The sequence below is a fragment of the Ostrinia nubilalis genome, chromosome 13 (assembly GCF_963855985.1).
Source record: "Ostrinia nubilalis chromosome 13, ilOstNubi1.1, whole genome shotgun sequence".
NCBI classification, from domain to species: domain Eukaryota; kingdom Metazoa; phylum Arthropoda; class Insecta; order Lepidoptera; family Crambidae; genus Ostrinia; species Ostrinia nubilalis.
Window position 1 is genome coordinate 13561308 of NC_087100.1, and position 20568 is coordinate 13581875.

The window sequence follows — 20568 nt, forward strand, 5'->3', positions numbered from 1 at the left end:
TTTGAAATTTTCGTAAAATGGCTGCCGCCGCGGTGACGCCTTGTAATTAACAAATTAAAATTAAATTAGTGTTTTAAAGTGCATAAATGTACAACTTAATGGTAAAAAGTCATTCCTTGATTTTTACTTAATATGTATCTGGAGTTATTTGAACAGTATTTTCGTCTATAGGATGGCATATTTCAAAAAACAAAACTGCACTCAAGCGTGTTGTCACAGCAACCGCTGAGCACATACTAATTGAATTTCGGTCCATGGACCTATTTGCGTGCCAGAAACAGTCTAGTTGACATGTCTTCTCTAGTACGTAGTACATTATAACTCAATGGTTTTTCCGGGTTTGGGAAAGCGAAAGATTGCTATGGCTGGATCCATAGCCCGTGAGCAGCCACACTTTAGGTAACGTCGTACATTTTCTTTACTTTTGCTTGACATTGTAGTAGCCGTATGTCTCGTGAATTAAACTACCTAAAACTCTAATAGAGTCACTGCCTCCAAACTTACACTAAGGCCTCGTTCAAGGAGAAGCTATTTTGCAAGCGTTTGTTTGAATTGTGGCTCAATGCCCCGCGTCTCCTTAAACGAGCCCTAAATATAGCTTCCGAACTTAAACACTAAAATAATGATCAATCACACCTAAAATCACACTCTTCAACCTTCAACAATCTCCAACAGGATGGTAAAACGTTATTTTATCACAATAAATAAAGATTATCACGAATTCATTAATGGTTGGTTTTCAGGATGGTAGAACGTTATTTTATCACAATAAATAAAGATTATCACGAATTCATAATTGGTTGGTTTTCTGAATAAAGAAAAATATAAAATAAAAAAATATCAAAATCACAGAAAACATCTGCAAACGCGCAAAATAAAAGTTTTGAAATTTGAAAGATGTGACAAATCGCTGACAATTTTTTTTTACAAATGACTAAAGAGTTGTCGTTAGAGAAAAATCCTTATTAGATTTTTTTTTGGATCGGGGAACACACTTAGCAGCCCACCTAATAAAGTCCACGGCGCTGCCTACAAAGTCGGACGGGCCTGATTCTGATGTTTGATTCTCGTGTGACATTGACGTATTGTCAATGTCACTATGACAGCATCTCATTGGCCACAAGGCCACAACGATACCGTAATTGTAACGTTTTAGATTTTTCATAATTAACAGTATAGATTTTTTATTATCTCACCAGGAATTCCCCTTCGTCTCATACCAAAGGTTGTCGCCCAACGGGCCCGTGTCAGTATCCGGGGGCTTCCTGCACATCACGCCGAAACTTCAGCAGACTCTCCCAGGGTTCAACAATGAGTCCATCTACACGGGAAGCCTGGACTTATTCAGTGGGTAAGATAGTAAATAGTTTGTATAAAAGATGCTTACAGTCCTTTAAACGAAACGTCAAAGTCAAAGTCAAAGTCAAAATTTCTTTATTTGTTTGGACTAATAAATAGTTCTTACAAATCGTCATTTTGCTCTTAAGGAGCCTCTACATGTCTCATAATCTTTTTACCCTACCAGCGCTTCGAGACCAACATTTGGCAAGTGCTGAGAAGAAGCGCCGCAACAAACTCAGTCACCACTGTCTGCCGGTTAATATAAATAAATAGAAATAGTAGTAGTAGGTACATTCGATTCAGGAGCAGTTCACTGAATTTACCATGCATTCTTGTATGGTGTATCTTATAAGAATGGGTATACAAGATTGCGTGGTATATTAAACAAGGTAGTGACGTGCTAATATCTAGACTTACATATTAAGATACTAGTAGAAATGACTCGCATACATAAATTTGAATAACTTGGATTGACCAGTCCCCGAAAGCAGCGCCTGTTCACAGACATGACGAGTGAACCAGCCATCGCTTCACTCGACCATATTAGAGGGAATGTAACGACCCGCCTCACTACGCCACCACCCCAGAGACATTTTAGTGAGAATGACAATTCCAAGTTATCTCTTTAAAATAAAAAACTAATAATAAAGCTAAGTAACAGTCCAGATTGAGAAGCATGACACTATAACATTTGAGAAATTATTATGAGTTTATACATTACTTTTCATTTTAATTCTTTTTAGTGCGAGCATGAGAGGACCATAATCCTACTCCCAGGATGACTTATCATTAAGAAAATCTCGAGTTGTATAATAGGCTTTTTTAAGCATGTGATCTTTAACTATATCTTTAAATTTATTATACGGTAGCTCTTTATATTTATCAGGGACTTTGTTATAAAAATGGATACCTTGTCCCATAAAAGAGGCAAACACTTTATTAAGTCTAAAAGCGGGTATAGCCAATTTATTTTTATTTCTAGTGTTAATTTGGTGAATATCACTTTTCTTTTTGAATTCAGTAATATTTTTTTGAATAAATAGAATACAGTTTAAGATGTATTGTGAAGCGGCCGTGAGAATGCCAATTTCTTTAAACAATTCTCTAAGGGATGCTCTTGCTTTCATTTTATACAAGTATCTTATCGCACGTTTTTGCAAAATAAATATTGTTTCAAAATCTGCAGCTTTGCCCCATAGCATGATTCCATATGACATTAGGCTATGAAAGTAGCTAAAGTAGACTAAGCGAGCTGTTGAAACATCGGTTAATGACCGTATTCTTTTTATTGCAAAAGCCGCTGAGCTGAGCTTTCCCGCCAGAGTTTCTATATGGGGGCCCCACTGGAGCTTTGAATCCAGGGTAATTCCCAGAAATACAGTAGAGTCTACCAGATCGATTGCATTATTATTAAGTTCTATTTGAGTACTAACTGTTTTTACGTTAGGCAAAGAGAATTTTATACATTTTGTTTTCTTTGCATTGAGTTGTAAATTATTTGTAGTGAACCAACTTAAAACTCTTGTTAGTGCATTATTTACATCGTCAAAGTTATTTTTACTTCTGTCGATATTAAAAATCAAAGATGTGTCATCAGCAAATAACACGATTCCGCAAGAGTCCTTAACAAAATATGGTAGATCATTAATGTATATAAGAAACAAGAATGGACCCAGAATGGACCCCTGCGGAACTCCCATTTTCACAGGTGACCCAGAAGACAAAACACCATTTATGTCAACTTTTTGAACTCTAAAGTTTAAATAGGATTGTATTAAATCCAAAGCCGAGTCCTTTACCCCATAATAGTGCAGTTTGCGAATTAGCGTTTGATGTTCTACGCAGTCAAAAGCTTTTGAGAGATCACAGAAGACCCCTAGTGCATTTTGAGAATTCTCCCAAGCCTCGAAGATATGTTTAAGTAGTGCAACCCCAGCATCGGTGGTGGAACGACCCTTGGTGAAACCATATTGTTCACTATGAAATAGTTTATTAGAGCCAAAGTGAATCATAAGTTGCTCCTGTATGATTTTTTCAAAAATCTTGCTCAGAGCGGGCAAGATAGAAATGGGTCTATAATTGCCAGGGTCGGTTTTGCTACCAGACTTAAATAATGGCATTAGTCTACTATGTTTCATGAGGTCGGGGAAGATTCCCTTCTCTATGCAATTATTGAATATTATCGCTAACTGTGGGGAAATTATATCAATAATGTGTTTGACTATCTTGACAGAGATGCCCCAGATATCAGTTGTACTCTTTACGTTTAAAAGATTAAAAGTTTTAGTGATATCTAATGGAGTAATATGTTTAAAAGAGAAGTGCGAGTTACAGGGTGTCACGTGGGTTTTCAATATTTCTTCGGCCTCGGAGGGAGATGACTTTAAGTTGGCAGTTGTTGCTGAAGCTATATTACCAAAAAATTTGTCAAAAGCTTCCGCTACATCTTTATCTGCAGATATCAAATTATCGTGAACTTTGAGAGAAAAGTCATTATCTTTTGGTTTTAGTTTACCAGTCTCTCGGTTGATAACATTCCAAGTTTCTTTTATTTTATTACTGGCGTTCCCTATCTTGTCCCGAATATAAAAAGACTTAGCCATGAAGCAAACTTTCTTAAAAATTTTTGAATACTTTTTTACATGCTCAAGAAATGATATACTATTATTATACTTTTTCATGCCATAAAGTTCATATAACGTATTTCGACTTTTGTATATTCCCTTGGTAGCCCAGTCACTAAACTTTGATTTGGTATTTGGTTTTAATGGCTTTACCGTAAAAACTTTGTCATGTTCGGTTTTAATACATTCGAAAAGGTTATTGTAAAGAGCATCTGGGTCTCCGTGCACATACGGGACTAAATGCAATTTATTTTCAAGATTATTTTTAAAACGTTCTAGACGACTAATGGTTACAGGTCTACATACGGCATTTTTTTTACTTTTATTATTCAAATTATTACAAATAAATTCTACTTTAATACCACAGTGATCTGACGTAAGATTGTGTATGACAGCTTTATTGTCAGGGACACAGCTAGAGAAAATATTATCTAGACAAGTAGCTGTGGTTTCCGTAATTCTAGTTGGTTCCTTAAATTGACTAGACAAGTTAAATGACTGAAAAAGGGAAAGTAGTCTTACAGAATATGATGATGAGCTATCTAGTAAATTGACGTTAAAATCTCCACAAACTAAGTAATAGATCTGACAAGAACGCCTAATAGATCTGACAAGTCTCAAAGGCCAATGCTTTAGCGAAGCATTGCATATAGTTACTGCTAGTTGTGACAATATTAAGAAGATTGTGACCGAGTATTAACCACTTTTGACTGCGAAAATCCTTGAATATCAGTTTTGACTGATATTTTCAGTCAAAAAATCTGTCAAAAATGGTTTCGCCCGATTTAAAGTTTTACCAACCAGTCAAAAGTAGGTAATATTGACCATGGGCATCAGTCAAAACCACAAGTGGTTTTGAACGATTGTAAGTTTTGACTGTAACAGAGCTATGCCATCCAGTAGGCCTAGGATGCGCGCCGCGATAAGCAATTATCAAGCCATTTTATCGATTTTGCCCATACATTTTAACGTCGATAATAGTATATCACGGCGCACATTAGTCATCCTAACCCGGCTGGTGACTCAAAAGTCTCACAACCATCTGCTATTGCAGTTGCACCGCCAGCGCCGAGGCGTGCTACCGGCAAGCGATGGGCGCCAACATCCTACCGCCTGTAGCCAGTGGCCGTCTCACCAGCAGCGTGGCCTTCACCTACGGGACCGTCACCATCCGCGCCAAGCTGCCTCAGGGCGACTGGATATATCCAGGTGCAGTGACAGCGCCCCCAAGATCATCATCATCATCATTTCAGAAATAGGACGTCCACTGCTGAACATAGGCCTCCCCCAATGATTTCCACTATGGCCGGTTGGTGGCTTGCATCCAGCGCCTTCCTGCTACCTTTATAAGGTCGGTGGCCTTCTGGGTGTCCTACGCTGCGCTTTCCGGTACGTGGCCTCCACTCCAGAACCTTGCTGCTCCATCGGCCGTCAGTTCTGCGTACTATGTGCTCTGCCCATTGCCACTTCAGCTTGCTAATCAAGCTTGTTGGAAAAAAAAATTTGTTTCCTAATGAACTTAAGTTAGCAAGAGTTCTTCCGATACATAAAAAAGGAAGTAAACTAGATTGTAAAAATTATAGGCCTATCTCTTTGTTACCTATTTTGTCAAAAATCTATGAAAAGCTAATAATGTCAAGACTGTTGGTACATCTGCGACAAAATGGCATACTGAGTGATAGGCAGTTTGGATATCAGACGTGTGTAGGAACTATAGATGCTATAAATAACTTAATTGATGATGTAGTTGCTAAATTAAATAGTAATAATTATGAAAGTAGGAGGATTGTTCTTGGACCTAAGCTCCGCCTTTGATACAATAGATCATGAAATTTTGCTTCAAAAATTAGAACACTACGGAATTAGAGATAAAAACTTAAAACTATTTCAATCTTATCTATCAAATCGCAAGCAATTTGTTGAAATTATACAAATAGTTAATAATGAGGAAACTACATACAAATCGGAATTAAGAACAATAAAAAGAGGGGTTCCGCAGGGCTCAATATTGGGACCTATTTTGTTTGTAGTATTTTTGAATGACCTGGCTGATTACATGAAAGCAAATCAGCCAGATGTTAAATTAACTATCTATGCAGATGATACTAATGCTGTAGTTTCTGCGAATAATGTACAAGAACTTAATATTAAAATACAAAATACCTTTCATGAATTTGTATATTGGTTTGCTAAAAATAATCTTGTGTTAAATAAAAACAAAACTTTTGCTTTGCTATTCAGGACTAATGCTAGAGATAAAGATTCTTTAGAACCATTAGTAAATAACTTAGGAATTAATTCAGTGGAAACAGTTAAGTTTTTGGGTATACATATTGATAGAGATTTAAATTGGAAGAAGGAAATTGAAGCATTAGAATCTAGCATAAGCTCAGCATGCTATGCCTTAAGAACTTTACGAGATGAAATAACTTTAGATCAGCTCAAATTGGTTTACTTTGCGCTCATTGAATCTAAACTCCGGTATAGTATTATGTTCTGGGGAAATAGTTATAAATATAATATTTCAGCAGCATTCGTGTTACAGAAGCGAGCTATCCGCACCATGAAACGCATTCCTCAAATAGAGTCATGTAAACCACATTTTGCAACGTTAGGTATTTTAACTGTCCCGTCATTGTATATTTTTACCTTGTTAACCTATCTAATAAAACACTTGTACAAGTTTGAGTCAAATGAAGACAGAACACAGAGAGAACTCACACGCAAAAAAAACTTACAAATTGCTATAGTACCTAAATTAAATATCGCTAGTCACTGTGTAAGATACCAAGCAATTAAGTTATTTAATGCCTTGCCTGTAGAGTTTAAAACTATTTATAATTTTAATAAATTTAGATATAAGCTTAAGTCTTTGTTATTGAAGAAATGTTATTATTGTATAGAGGATTATTTAAATGATAAAAAGTAAAGATCTCATTTTGTTAAATGCTTCCTTAAAGTTTTATGCTGTGTTGTATAATTTGTGATTTTATATCGGTTGATGTTTTTTAATTTTTCATGTTTTTTGTAATATTTCCAATACGATAATGTTATTGTTTATGGAATAAATGACTATGACTATGACTATCCGTTGGGCTATGTCTAATTGTTTTTGGATCCTCTAATAAAATTAGTCTAATTGTTTTGTAAATAACTAACGCCAAGAATACACATAGTAACAATTAGGGAGTAAGTAGCCTTTCGTTCGAATGACGGAATATCCCGCTGATCGTCAGTCCACCTAGTGGGAAGCCTGCCCCCACTACGTCTTCCGGCTCATGGTCCCACTCGATAACTTTTCTGCCCCAGCGACCATCAGCTCTGCAAGCTAAGTGCCCCGCCCACCGCCTCTTGATTTCGGCGATTCTGTTGGCTATGTCAGTCACTTTAGTTAGTAGGATAAGTACGTATTTTTTATTACAGAATTATTTCTAGAGCCGTTTCTAAAGAAGTACGGCAGTTCGCATTTCGCTTCAGGAGTGATCAAGATAGCTTCAGCCCGCGGTAACGCTGACTTACGAGCGGGATCTGATGAGTATGGGAACAAGGTAACTATACTTAGTGCTTCTTTCCAAAAAAAATTTTCCACAATGCATGAAATTGCATGTCCCACCTGTGGGGGAAACAGTGGGTGTTGTGAGGCTCTCCCTGCCAGATGAGCAGGGTACTCACTAAAATCTGACGGTGTCCTTCCAAAGTCTTTGGGACGGAACTGCGACTTATTTATTATTGTCCGGGCTAGACGGCCTAGACCTCAGATCATAGAAGGGAATAGATGTGAAACGGGGGCGTGGCGCGTGTCTCCGCGATATGCCCAGAAACGAACATCGGCCGCGTAGCTAGGTTAGTCGCGATTCAGTCGTACTAAGGAAATGTTCTCCGAATTTTTTGGATAATGCGTCGTTACGTGCAATAAAACAAGTGAAACGAAGAACTACAGGAACAATGGAGTCATTTACTACATGTAAGTATTGCAAATCCATTGGTATTTTGGTTATAAATAAAAAAAACTTAACATTTTTACGAACGAATTCAGTGCCGTAACAGTTACTGCGATATCGAAATCAGTGGTGATAAAAATTCTAACACACTTGTACATTGACGATTTAGTTAGCAACCACTTTATGTCATGCTCAACTACTGCGCGATGTATTTAATTTCTTCCGATATCCACTGTCGTGTGAAAATACACAGTACGGTCGCATGTGCCGGTCGTAACATAGTGCCGTGCTCGTGTTCTAATGCGGTTTCCTATTATCGATAAATAGAAGTAAATTATAATTTTCTATTTTGTAATTTTAAATAAAAAAATTATGTGTTACTTGCGATTATAAGATTTTACAAAAAAAATAATAACAGTAGAAGTAATTAGTAACTGTCAACTATGTAATTACTTTATGAGCTAGTTGAAAGCCTAATATAGGCATTATTTTTGATAAACATATGCGGTACGCAGATCGCCATAATTGAAAATGAAAATGAAAATGAAATGAAAATACTTTTATTAAGGCTTGGTATTTCTGTTAAAGTAGGTATTTCGCGCTGTCAAAATCTGCGCGCGCAATACTTCGCCGAAGACAGCGCGCCAAAGAGCTCTCGCGGCTACACAGTATAGAAATACGCAGTTTAGAAATACGCAGTTGGTTAGGTTAGGTTGACTTCCTTCCGTTCAAGCGTCACACTCACAGCACTTTCTAATACAAATAATATCCAAGTGATACAAATTAAAACAACTTTCAAAATTTTTGGGAATATATTTTAGAATCGAATAAATATAGAATATAACTGCCAAAGTAAACACGGTTCAAAAAGTTCCGCGCCAGCTAAAAGAATTTCAAGATTACGTCACCCGACCTATCGGTACATCCTCGGGAGCTTGAGCGATTGGAAAAACATTTTATGATCAGTTACTCGTAGTAGCGATTATTTAGAGCTTGGATAATAAATTATAGTTGTTGCAATTCACAAAGCTTTGCATGCAGTTAATTATATTAATCAGTACACGCATCAATTTTGTTCAGTCTTTTTGTTTATTAATAAATAAAAATATCATACTAAAATTGCATACATATTTGTTTGTATTGGTCTGGGTGTTTTCTTTCCATAATTTATGTATAACGTATGTACGGGGCTCTGTATCGAAAATCACTATGAGCAATGAGCATCACACACGGTTACCTGGAGTGCATTACCGCAGCAAAATGTTTATAAATGTTGTGCTTTAGAGAGTCGAGAGTATAGCAGATAATTAGTCCATCGTGAGCAGAAATTTGTCCACTAATAGCAAAATTATAGTTTTAAAGTTATTAGGAAAAAACAGATTTTGCTGGGATAACGTTTCAAACAACACCCTGGCAATTTTTTTTTTTTAAAGTCGTTCTATCCCGGAACCAAATACATGGATAGATAGCTCTTGTTGCGTAGTAATTTGTCCACGAATAGCAAAATTTGTTCCGGTTCTCAAGTTATTTAGAATTTTGCTAGGGTAATGTTTTGTGATGTCCCAGATCTCGTAAATGGCTCAACTCAGAAGTTTGAAAAAAATACCAATGATAGACCTTGATATGTCCAAATTAGTTCAAACATGAGTGATATTATTGATTTGAATGATAAACACCAGTGTAATTAAAAGATTTCAGAAAATCAGATAAAACGGATTTGTGAGTAAACCAGTACTCTTACAATCGAATAAAAAGGTGTAGCATGTACCCTTGGTACACCTTTATAACCACAGTAAATATAAATGATGTGGCTTTGCGCAAAAGAGAGATTTCAAGAAATATAATTTATTTTAACAGTCTTACTTTCGTGGCCGAATACGCGATTCCCTTATAACAAGGGAACATGGCATACAATGGACAAATTAAAATGTTCCTTGAATAAGCTATCCTGTTAATTTCAGCTTTATATTACGACTTATAAGAAAGTTATCGAACTGCAAAAAAATACCCGGAATTCTTCTATAAGCCGACCAAATTATAAAGGTTACAAAAAAGTGACCGTTCCATACATAAGGCTTGCCATCTTAAATGAACGGTATAATATCGAGGTTTCGTCAGTACAGTTGCGAACAAAGGTGTTTGTGTAGTGTAGTTGAGTTGAGAGGTCAGATTATTGAAATAATAAAACGAACATTTTATTTTTTAAATACATTTTAAAAATAATTTACATTACAGATAACAATGAGAGGATGACATTGCAAGGTGGTGCCAGTCCAGTCTTAAATCCGTTGATATATGCTGCATCTACCATGTTTTTGGCTAAAAGATTCTTCTATCTTGCAGTTTAGACTTTTATTACAGACCTCAGACAGTATTTTTGGAAAACTTTTACGCATAGTGGAGGAAGGTACGCTCTAGACACTCAAGTCTGCAAGGAGTCACATCAACTCCAGTTTTAAATCCGTTGACATCTGCTGCATCTGCCATCTTTTTGGTTAGAAGATTCTTCCATCTTGCAGCGTAGACCTTTAGCTACAGACCTTAGACAGTATTTTTTATTATTTATTTGTGTCAGTGTGCTCTTCTAAAGAATGTAAGACGATTGTATGTAGGTCCTATTAAAATGTAATTTTAACTCATTGGTTTTGTCTCATATTTGAGGAATGTACTATGTATCATGAGTAGAGTCTTCGTTTAAAAGGATGCGAACGATTTAAATTTCAATAGGTAGACAAAATTGAATTGAATTTAAGCTTTCTCCAGTAACACTGATATTATTATACTGTGACTCATCAAAGTCATCATTGTCAAAAATATTGACAAATCGCGAACTGTCACGGCCAAAAAACTGACACGCGTCCGTCCTCCGTAAGCGCCACCGCGCGACTGATTGAGATTGTCCAAGCCGTCATAGACGATTTTTTCCACATTTTTTAACATAGTAACTAAATAAGACGCAATATAAAAATTTCATCCGTTAAAAGCCCTCAAGTTATTTCTGAACTTTAGTTTAGTAAAAGATTTAGAATCTCAAATCGCTTATTTTAAAAATAAAACCATAAATAGAAAACGAATAGAGGTAACTTTGGGAATTTATTCTATCGAGTCAACTTCATTAAATCGTGTTTCCATCCGTTAATAGCCCTAGAAAATATCCTCAACTATGCCCAATAAAAATCTTAGCCTTTAATTTTACTGTTTAGTACCTCAAAAATGAAAAATGAAAACCTCATTTTCGCCATTTTCTCTGCTACCCGGCCTTAAATAAACACTTTACAATTACAAGATATGTGCCGCTCTCGTATAAGGTTAACCTGTGTAACGAGAGTCAGGCTCCTCCTCAAAAAAACATAAGACTAAAATTTAGTGTTTAGATTATCTTTTAATTTAAAAAATAATTTAAATAGAAAAACAAAACAAAAATGTGTGTATGATAGTGTGAGTGTGATTTTGTGTGTAAGTGTGATTTTGTGTGTAAGTGAATAAGTGTGCTAAGAGAAACTAGTAATTGTCTGGATTAACATTTCTAAAGTGTCGTACGTATATTGTTCCATCCATTTTATAATAAGTTTTTTAAACGTTACCGAAACAAGTTGTGTGATGTCTTTACTTGTTGCAAGTATTTTGTTGTACAGTCTAGGGGCCATGTGTGAAAAATGCCGTTTCATGAGTCCTGAGTGTGTTATGGGAATAGTGAACCTAGGGACTCTCCTTTTGTCTAATGTTGTATATGGGACTATTTTGTTGTGGAATCTACATAAGGTTAATAGTATGTATAATTTACGGACTGGGAGAACCCTAGCTTGCTGATACAGATGCTCTGTTGGGAACCGATAAGGAAGACCTAGTGCAACTTTGAGAACGGCTCTTTGAGCTCTTTCCAGCAGAATCATATGAGTCTTCGCCGCGTTACCCCAAACACATAGACAGTAAGTAAGGATGCATTGACAAAGAGCTTTGTAAGTTGAGACAAGAAGATCGTGATCTGCTGCAATACGTAACTGTCTGAATGCAAATATGAGTTTGCGCGCCTTAGCGGAGACTACATTTAGATGTTGCTTCCATTGGAGGTTGTCATCGACAGTAACACCCAGATATTTGATTGTCTGAATGCGGGAGAGAGTAGGACAATGACAGGGTGATTGTATGTTCTGGTTGCAGGGGAATGTGTGTAACGTTAGGCATAAATTGTTGTCTGGACTTTTGGCTTTTGTCTTGCTAAAACAGAGGAATTTGGTTTTTTGGGAGTTAATTGTTAGAAGATTGTGCTCTAACCAGGCTGTTATAATGACTTAGTCCTGTTTCTGCTATATGCTTCGCCTCTTCCCATTTTTTACTATGGAATAAAACCACAGTGTCGTCTGCAAACATGATGGTGTCAGCCCCAGGAACACTCAGATCACATAAACTATTTATGTAAATTAAAAATAGTGTTGGACCGAGTGTACTGCCTTGCGGGACACCGTAGTTGCATGGAGCAGACTTGCTGTGATACTCATCCACTCTCACGATTTGACGTCGACCTGTCAGATAGTCCGAGAACCAAGAGTGTACTATGCCCCTAACACCTGAACTCTCTAGCCGTGCGAGTAATATCGGGATAGAAACTGTGTCGAAGGCTTTCTGGAGATCCAAAAATACTCCAACGCAGCAATCACCCTCGTCTAGGTACTTGGTAATCAGAGAGGTCAGTTTGAGCACAGCATCCTCCGTCGATCTGCCAGCACGAAATCCGTACTGGTTTTCTGAAAGCAGATCTGCCTTATTCAGGTAGCTGACCAGTCTGCGGTTGACGAGTTTCTCCAATATCTTTGACATGGTCGATAGAAGTGATATTGGCCTATAGTTTGATGGGTTCTTCCGGTCTCCAGCCTTATGTATGGGACAAACAATGGCAGTTTTAAAAGAGGTAGGAAAAACACCTGTCGTGAAACTCAAGTTACAAATGAAAGCAATTGGTGCCACTATTAGTTCCTTAATCATCTTCAAAACACGAACAGCAATCTTGTCACCTCCGCCAGCACTATTGGAATCGAGTTTTGCTATTATATTGGCGACCTCAAGGGGGTCCGTTGGTAGGAACGACATTGAGTGCACAGGTGCAGTTGTAGTCTTTATTTTGTTTATTAAGTCTGATTCCGTCAGCCCTAGTTTGTGCAGTGTTTGATTGGCGAGATCACTGCCCACATTCGTAAAATATTGATTAACTTTATCTAGTGACGTTTCTGGATTATCATCCAAGGTGAGTAGATTTGACTCCGATTCCTTAATTTTTGTCATGTTGCATAGTTCTTTGATGATTTTCCAGGTCTCCTTATTGCTCCCAACCGATTTTTCTAATTTGTTCTTATAATAATTTCTTTTGGCATATTTTATTAATTTATTACATGTATTTCTATAATTTTTATATTCTATTTCTAAATTTAGATCATTAGGCGTTTTTTTAAATTTTTTAAGTAATTTGTCCCGATTCCGAATTGATTTTACTATTCCAAATGTTATCCAAGGTTTCAATGGTTTCATTTTGTTTGGTATCTTTGTGGTTTTTGTGTTTTTATTTATTATGTTCTTGATATTATTGATTAGATACTCAGTAGCTAGATTTACATCCGTCAAACAATAAAAGTAGTTCCAGTTTAAGTCCAAAAAATCTTTCTTAACATTTTCATAGTCAATTTTATTTACAGTTAGTGGTTTCGAAATTTTCCTAATAATGGATTTATAAATATTTAGTAAAATTGGCGAGTGGTCCGTGAACTCGTCAAAAACCAATGTCTGGCAGAACAATGATGTTTTTACCATAAAGTGGTCTAAGCATGCATTTAGTCTTGTTGGCCTATTTATACCTTGTTTAAGACCATGATAAGCCATGGTATTTAAGTAATCACTTGCTGCGCTGTTTAGGTGTTCTGACAAGATGTTGATGTTCACATCACCTGTGAGAATTATGTTCCTAGTAGTGATGGTTTCCAATAGATGGTTCAATGAGTTAATGTAACGTGAAGGGTTTTTGAAGGATGGTGGCCGATAGGTACATATAACAGATGTTTCGTTATGAAAATTGAGCAACAAACAATTCCCATCGCAAATCGCAATCTCTGTGCAGGTGACTTCAATATTATTTTTGATGTATACTACGACACCATCATTCTGATTGAATGTACGTTGACTAACAAAGGAGTTGTATCCGTCTACAACAGGCACTGGGACGTTAGAATTTATCCAACACTCCGATAACACAACAACGTCAATGGGGAGATCCAACTCTTTCATGAATATCAAAAACCTGTCGAGATTGCAGAATATACTTCTAATGTTGACTGACAAGATAAACATAGAATCCACACAATCCGTGCTTAAAATTGTTCTAGCCGACACAGGAGAATCTGCGTATGTACATGGTATTTGACCTAATTGTTCTATCTCAACATCAATGCTTTTGCGTTGTGTTTCCATGTTTGGTTAGAGAAATAAGACTGTGCTGTAATGTGTTAAAGTTGGCAACAATATAGTATAAGAAACCTGAGTTGTGCGACATGAAATTTCCATTATGACCTGTAGTTAGCAGATGCAAATGGTTTAGTAAATTTCCAGAACTATTAATAGATTTTACTAGTTCAATATGTATGTAATTTAATGTAACTATGTTGATTTGATATGTGTATTTGTTTTTGTGTGTGATAAGTGATTGTGTGAGTGCATTTTTTATTACGTATGGATATTTGAAATGTATAGTGATTAAACATCTATTTTTAAAAACAAAATAACATCCTACTCCTTTTAAAACAATGGATATAATGCGAGTTAAATGAATGAACAATGAAAAAAGCAAATAATAAAACAAGAAAGTACAAACTATGATAGTACACTGTTTACATAGTCATGGTTTAATTTTGTCGAGGTCTGATTCTGAGTTGATGCGGTGTGCTTGAGTTCCGTCGTTTAAGCGTAGGTAGACTGTGCCACGCGATGTCCAGCAATATTTGTATTTATGGGACTTGGCAAAGTCTCGTGCAACAGCATAAAATTTTTTGGTTTTGAATGTCAGACTCTCCGTGATAAATACAGGCTTCAACGGTCCTTGCAGCGATAGATGGGATGTGCTTAATTTATTACTGGGGTGTCTCCCATTGAATGATCTAACTGATTTCAGTACTTCGTCTTTTTTGAAAATATTATTGAATTCAACAATAATTGGTTTGTTGTTGGGCACAGCAGTGGACACTCTGTATATGTTTCTAATATCATGCTGTTCTATGTTTACATTGATGATAGCACCCGTTTTTTTTAGTATATTTAAGAGATCAGATTTATTTTCTGTATTGCTAGGCGGTATGTTTTTAATTTCAATGTCAGTTATTCTATCATTTTTTTCTAAATATTCAATTTTCTTTTCCAGAGTTTCGATGTACTTTTTCTCCTCTCTTCTCTCCTGTTCCATAGAGTTGAACCGACCAAGAAGTTCATCGTATTTGTGAGACATAAACTCTAGTGAGTCCTGCACTTCATTCATTTGAGTGTTCACATTTTGCATAAATTCCATGATGGCATCGAGTTTTGTGTTTTGCGCTGCAATCATGCGTTCTATCGAAACATCCCCTATGGGCGAGGACACGGAGGTACCATTATCGCTATCTCTACGCAAACGCTTGCTAACGTTGCGCGTAGTTATATTGTGTAAGGTATTACCTGGTTTAGACAAGTTCGCTTCTGAGCCAAAGTGTGTTAATTTCCCATCTGAACTGTTTTTTGGCAGCCCACAGCCAGTTGGGGCGGTTTGTGTAGTAAGCTTCTTGTTTTGCTTCTTCAGTGGTGAGGCGTTGTTGCCGTCGGTACTCACTTGTGGCAAGGGGGATGAGTAAGTGGCGTCGGTAGATACGCAGGCTTCTGGTGAAGCTGGCTTTTTCTGTTTGTGTTGTTTTGCTCCCGGAGACTTTGGGGGGGTCCGTTTTAGAGGCATTTTTTATTTTTTCTTACGACACTGATGTATAGAATTCGAGTAGCAAAGATAAGGCGGTGCGCAGTCACACGTAGTCACTGTGAGTAACGGTCCCGTAGCAGAACTCGCAGATACTGTTCGTAGCGTCTTCGTAGCATCCGTAGCAAAACACGATGTTTGTATCTGGCACTCGTAGCACTGGGCAGCTTGTGGTTGCAAATTACGTCGCGGCCGCTCACTGTTCGCTTGGCGCGTTTGGTTCAAGCTCGGAATCAGCCGTCGGCAAGCACCGAGTTCGAATCCCACGGAGAACACAAAAATTTGTCCGCTCAACAATCGCGACGCGAGGGGGCTCCGGAGACTCGAGACTTGGAGGCGAAGCCCGAGGGCGCAGGCCCAAAATATTTAACTTGCTCGAGGACGCACCTCGACACGTCCGACCGACACAACAGCCGAGAGGCAAGAGGAAAATAATCCTTCAAGGCCCGCGAATCTAGATACAATAGATAATCAATTGTTATGACATTAATTAATGCCGTCTGGGACTCAAGCGGTTAAAAAGTAAATGCGTGATAGTAGTTAATAATAACGTATAATAATAAAAAGGTTTTCATACATAATCATTTTGTGAAACCAGTTTCGAGCCTTGCCCCTAGCGATTTAAAGTATCGATATATGGTCGACTTGATTTTATCTTTGTTCTCTCACTAGTTTTCAAAGTGTGCGTCACGTCACGCGGCCATTGATTGGCCATAAGGCACGCCTTCTGGCCAATCACAGCACTTTTAAGCCGGTTGCACATGTTGTCGTAGACTCTCAGTCGCTTTGTTTTTACACAGTTGAATGTGTGTGTGGGAGCTGTGGTGGGGGAAATGTGGGGACACTGGTTCTCGTTGTAGTTACGCGCGACTTCATATCTATTCTCTTTCTATGATCTGAGGCCTAGACATTCTTTCGCGGCTCCGCCCCAAACTGTGGCTCGCTCCAGACAGGCATGGGCCTGGCATTAAGGTCGTCGTTTCAGCCAAATGACGTCCACTGCTGGACAAAGGCCTCCCCCAAGGTTTTCCATAATGAGCGGTCCTGCGCTGTCCGCATCCAGGCATTAAGGTACACCAAAGAAACCGTGGTGACTTGCAGTTTGCGGTCTACAGTCTATTTCTATTTGTTTTGATATGTGTGTGGAGCTTGGATATTTTTGACTGAGTTTGTTGCGGCGCTTCTTCTCAGCACTAGCCAAATGTTGGTCTCGAAGCGCTGGTAGGGTAAAAAGATTATGAGACATGTAGAGGCTCCTTAAGAGCAAAATATTTGACGATTTGTAAGAACTATTTAATAGTCTATACAAATAAAGAAACTTTGACTTTGACTTTAACTTAAAAAACAAATTTTATGAAGTTTCTTCTTTTTCAAGTTTATCATCCCCTTTTAAACATTGTAGGTACCTAATCACACCACTTATTAATTTTGTAAGTCTTCCTCAATGATTAATATGAAATGTTTATGTTTTGGCAGATTTTATACGGAGGACCAGTGATGGACTTCCAGTGTCGTGGGCAACTGCTCACAAATAAAGTGCTGACCAATGGAAAAATGTGGGGGGACGATTTCCACGAATACTCCATTACATGGTTGCCCGGTAAGTACAAAGCTATACCACGCTATACTGCCTATTAATCTAAAAATATGTGATCTCATGATAACCAATAAACCCAATTAAAATATCCCAGAAGAAAGTTGACGGTCTCAAAAAAAAAAAGATAATAAATTAATTTATCCACAACGAAGAAGCTCCTAGCCTGGATCTTTGATAGGGTAAAAGTATTTAATAATCTGGCGTGTATTTTTTTTTTGAAGTACAGCATAGACAGGTCTTTGAAGGTGTCCGCCATTAAGTGGGGGCGTGGTGGGTTCCGCCGTGTAGGGCGGGACGTCCGCGGAAAGCGCCTTGTAGTCGTTTCTAGTACCCAATGCGCTCACCACTATACGGCAGAGGGAACACCCCAGGTTTTAGTGGGTTCGAGCTCCACATATATGGTATGGAATATGTATGGTATGGATAGGCCATTTTCCTGGGTAAAAAAAGGTCTTTGAAGGTCCTATCTATGTATACTAATATTATAAAGCTGAAGAGTTTGTTTGTTTACTTGAACGCGCTAATCTCTGGAACTACTGGTTCGATTTGAAAAATTCTTTCAGTGTTAGATAGCCCATTTATCGAGGAAGCTATAGGCTATACAACATCACGCTACGATCAATAGGAGCAGAGCAAGAATGAAAAATGTTGCGAAAACGGGTTTTCACGTGTACGAAGTCGCGGGCACAGCTAGCTAGATACATAACGGTCATTCTCACGATTATGCGTTCTCAGCCTAATTACCATATTAATTTTGAAATTTGGCTTAATTGACTCAACGCATTTAAATATAAAACAGCTGAAAAGTACGAATTTAACAATCGTAAAGGCGTCCAATTATTTAAAGCGGTTTCCGCGTAAATGAGTCCTAAAAATTTTATGGTCACGGTAATTAGATAAGGCTAATACTTAATCTAACGGTAATTAGAAAAGATATGTAAAATAACAAAAAAACAACATCTTGCATTGATAAATTTGTACACAAATATATAGCGTCATAAAAAACGCTGTAGGTACTCTTAGTAACCCTTTTTAAAAAGAAAAACACTAATTACTATTATTTATTGAATCAAGATATTTTCAGTATACTGCAAGAATCGAGGCTATAACAGGAACACTTAGTTTCAGCAAGAAGGGGCTACGTGTCACATTTCAAATGAGAGCATTTAGCTGAATCAGAATCTGAATCATCATTTATTTGCTTTAAATGTGGTACAAACGATGGATAGAGATAATGGATCTCAAATTTTCTCACAAATTCGAAAAATTAATTAATGATATTAATGTTTTTTTCCTCTTTTTAATCTATCTGCGATCAGCCATCAGCCATTATCAGATTGGATTGAATTTGTAATAATGACAGTTCCACCAGCTCTGCACATCCCATGATTTGTCACCTCGATTCTTTTACAATACGTTTTCAGATTGATGCTATGCGCTTTCTCCTGAGCCTGAATGTAGAGTTTTCAGAATTTAGAAGGGATGCAGCAAATAGATTTCCTCTTTTACGTTTGGTATCACTTCAGTGGACTTTGTAAACCAAGGTGCACAGCTCAAGATTTTTAATACTTTATTTTGAAAACGTTAAATTATTTCTACATTTGCTAGGCTGGGTGGATGCCATAATATGTCTACATGGGTCTTAGGATGCATTTGTAAATAGTTTGTTCTCCAAGCTTCTTCTGCCCAGTATCTATTGCATATCACGAAGTTTTTTCTATGCATAACAAGGCAGGTAGGATGCAGTCTAGGATGGTACAAAGTGCCTATACACTCTCGCCTTGAAAAGGCCCATTGTCTGTTCATTTGTTCCTTTTGTTCTTAATGTGTTCACGCCAGGTAAGTGTTACTGTTGAACAATCTCCTTTTCTTATTGCGAAGGTAATATGGATCGATTTTAATGGTATTAGACATATAAATATTAATTAATGATTAAACATGCTAATATCGATGATATTAATAGTAAAAATAAATATCTGGTACGAGACATGTTTCACGCAGGGGTGACATCTTCTGGCCTTCAGGAAGCCCCGATTTCACTCCAGCTAACTTCTTTTTGTGGGGTTACCTTAAGAGTTAAAATATACTCTATAATCCAACAACCATGCAGCAACTGAAGCTGAACATTCATCATGAAATCGAATCTATTTCGAGGTAACTCTAACGAAAACTTTTCAAAATTTTGATGTCAGATTGGAAGAAAAGTCCGTAAAGAAGTTATGCGAAAGTGTAGGTATTTTTTCATATTTTATCATCATACTTATTCAATCGTGAGTGCAATTTGTAGGTAATAATTTCATACAACGGTGATTATAAATATATGGTAATTAGTACATGGAAATTATAAAACGATAGATTTTCTTCAACATTTCCAAAATCTGCAGGGTATGCAAATACTGTCTTACTACAATGTACGGAGGCCAAAGTAATGTTTCTATTTACACTAACAACGTTGATCGACCTTTATAAATCATATATAAAAATAAGGACATGGTAATTAGAAAAAATTAAAACCAAAGATATGGTAATTATACTCTTATGCAATTTATCAACGGTTACGCCAACGCAATAGACATCCACTTGCTAACAGGTCAAGGCACTAACTAAGGGCTATCGCTGCGCGCGGTCATAAGTGTCAAATACTATTATTTAGGCTAGTATGACCACGAACAGAAAACGTAACGGTATTTAGGACTTTAGCTCGGACAAGCGGTTTTTTAATTATAATTATTTACAGAATGGTTCTATTGAATAGATATTTTGCCGAGCATAAGACAATCTTATAAACTCTTTAAAATGTTGAATGGAGTAAATCAAAACTTAACGACATAAAAATTACAGCCAACTTTTAACATTAAGTCGGTGTGCGGACGCGTCACGGTAATTATAGAACAGAGGTTCATGAAATTAATTTTGCCACTTATACTTAAAATAGAGGCCTATAATTTTATGCACAACTGGACAGGGTTGTTAAGTAACATATAAAAATACTTGCATGTCTCTAATTTGTCATTTTTAAGGATTTAACAGCCCGGACACGTAAAAACTAGCTAATCTGAGAATGGCCGATAAAATGTGTTTGTTACA

The 20568-nt window shown here is 37.1% G+C and overlaps 1 protein-coding gene across 1 annotated transcript in view; it reads left to right on the top strand.

Annotated features, from left to right (window-relative positions):
• The window catches only part of LOC135077720 (beta-1,3-glucan-binding protein-like), a 48931-nt gene that overhangs the window by 27356 nt on the left and 1007 nt on the right, over nt 1–20568 (top strand). Inside the window, exons 4-7 of the mRNA XM_063972291.1 lie at nt 1200–1351; nt 5020–5174; nt 7389–7513; nt 17361–17484. Coding sequence (XP_063828361.1) covers nt 1200–1351; nt 5020–5174; nt 7389–7513; nt 17361–17484 — 556 coding nt within the window. The remainder of the gene's footprint in view (nt 1–1199; nt 1352–5019; nt 5175–7388; nt 7514–17360; nt 17485–20568) is intronic.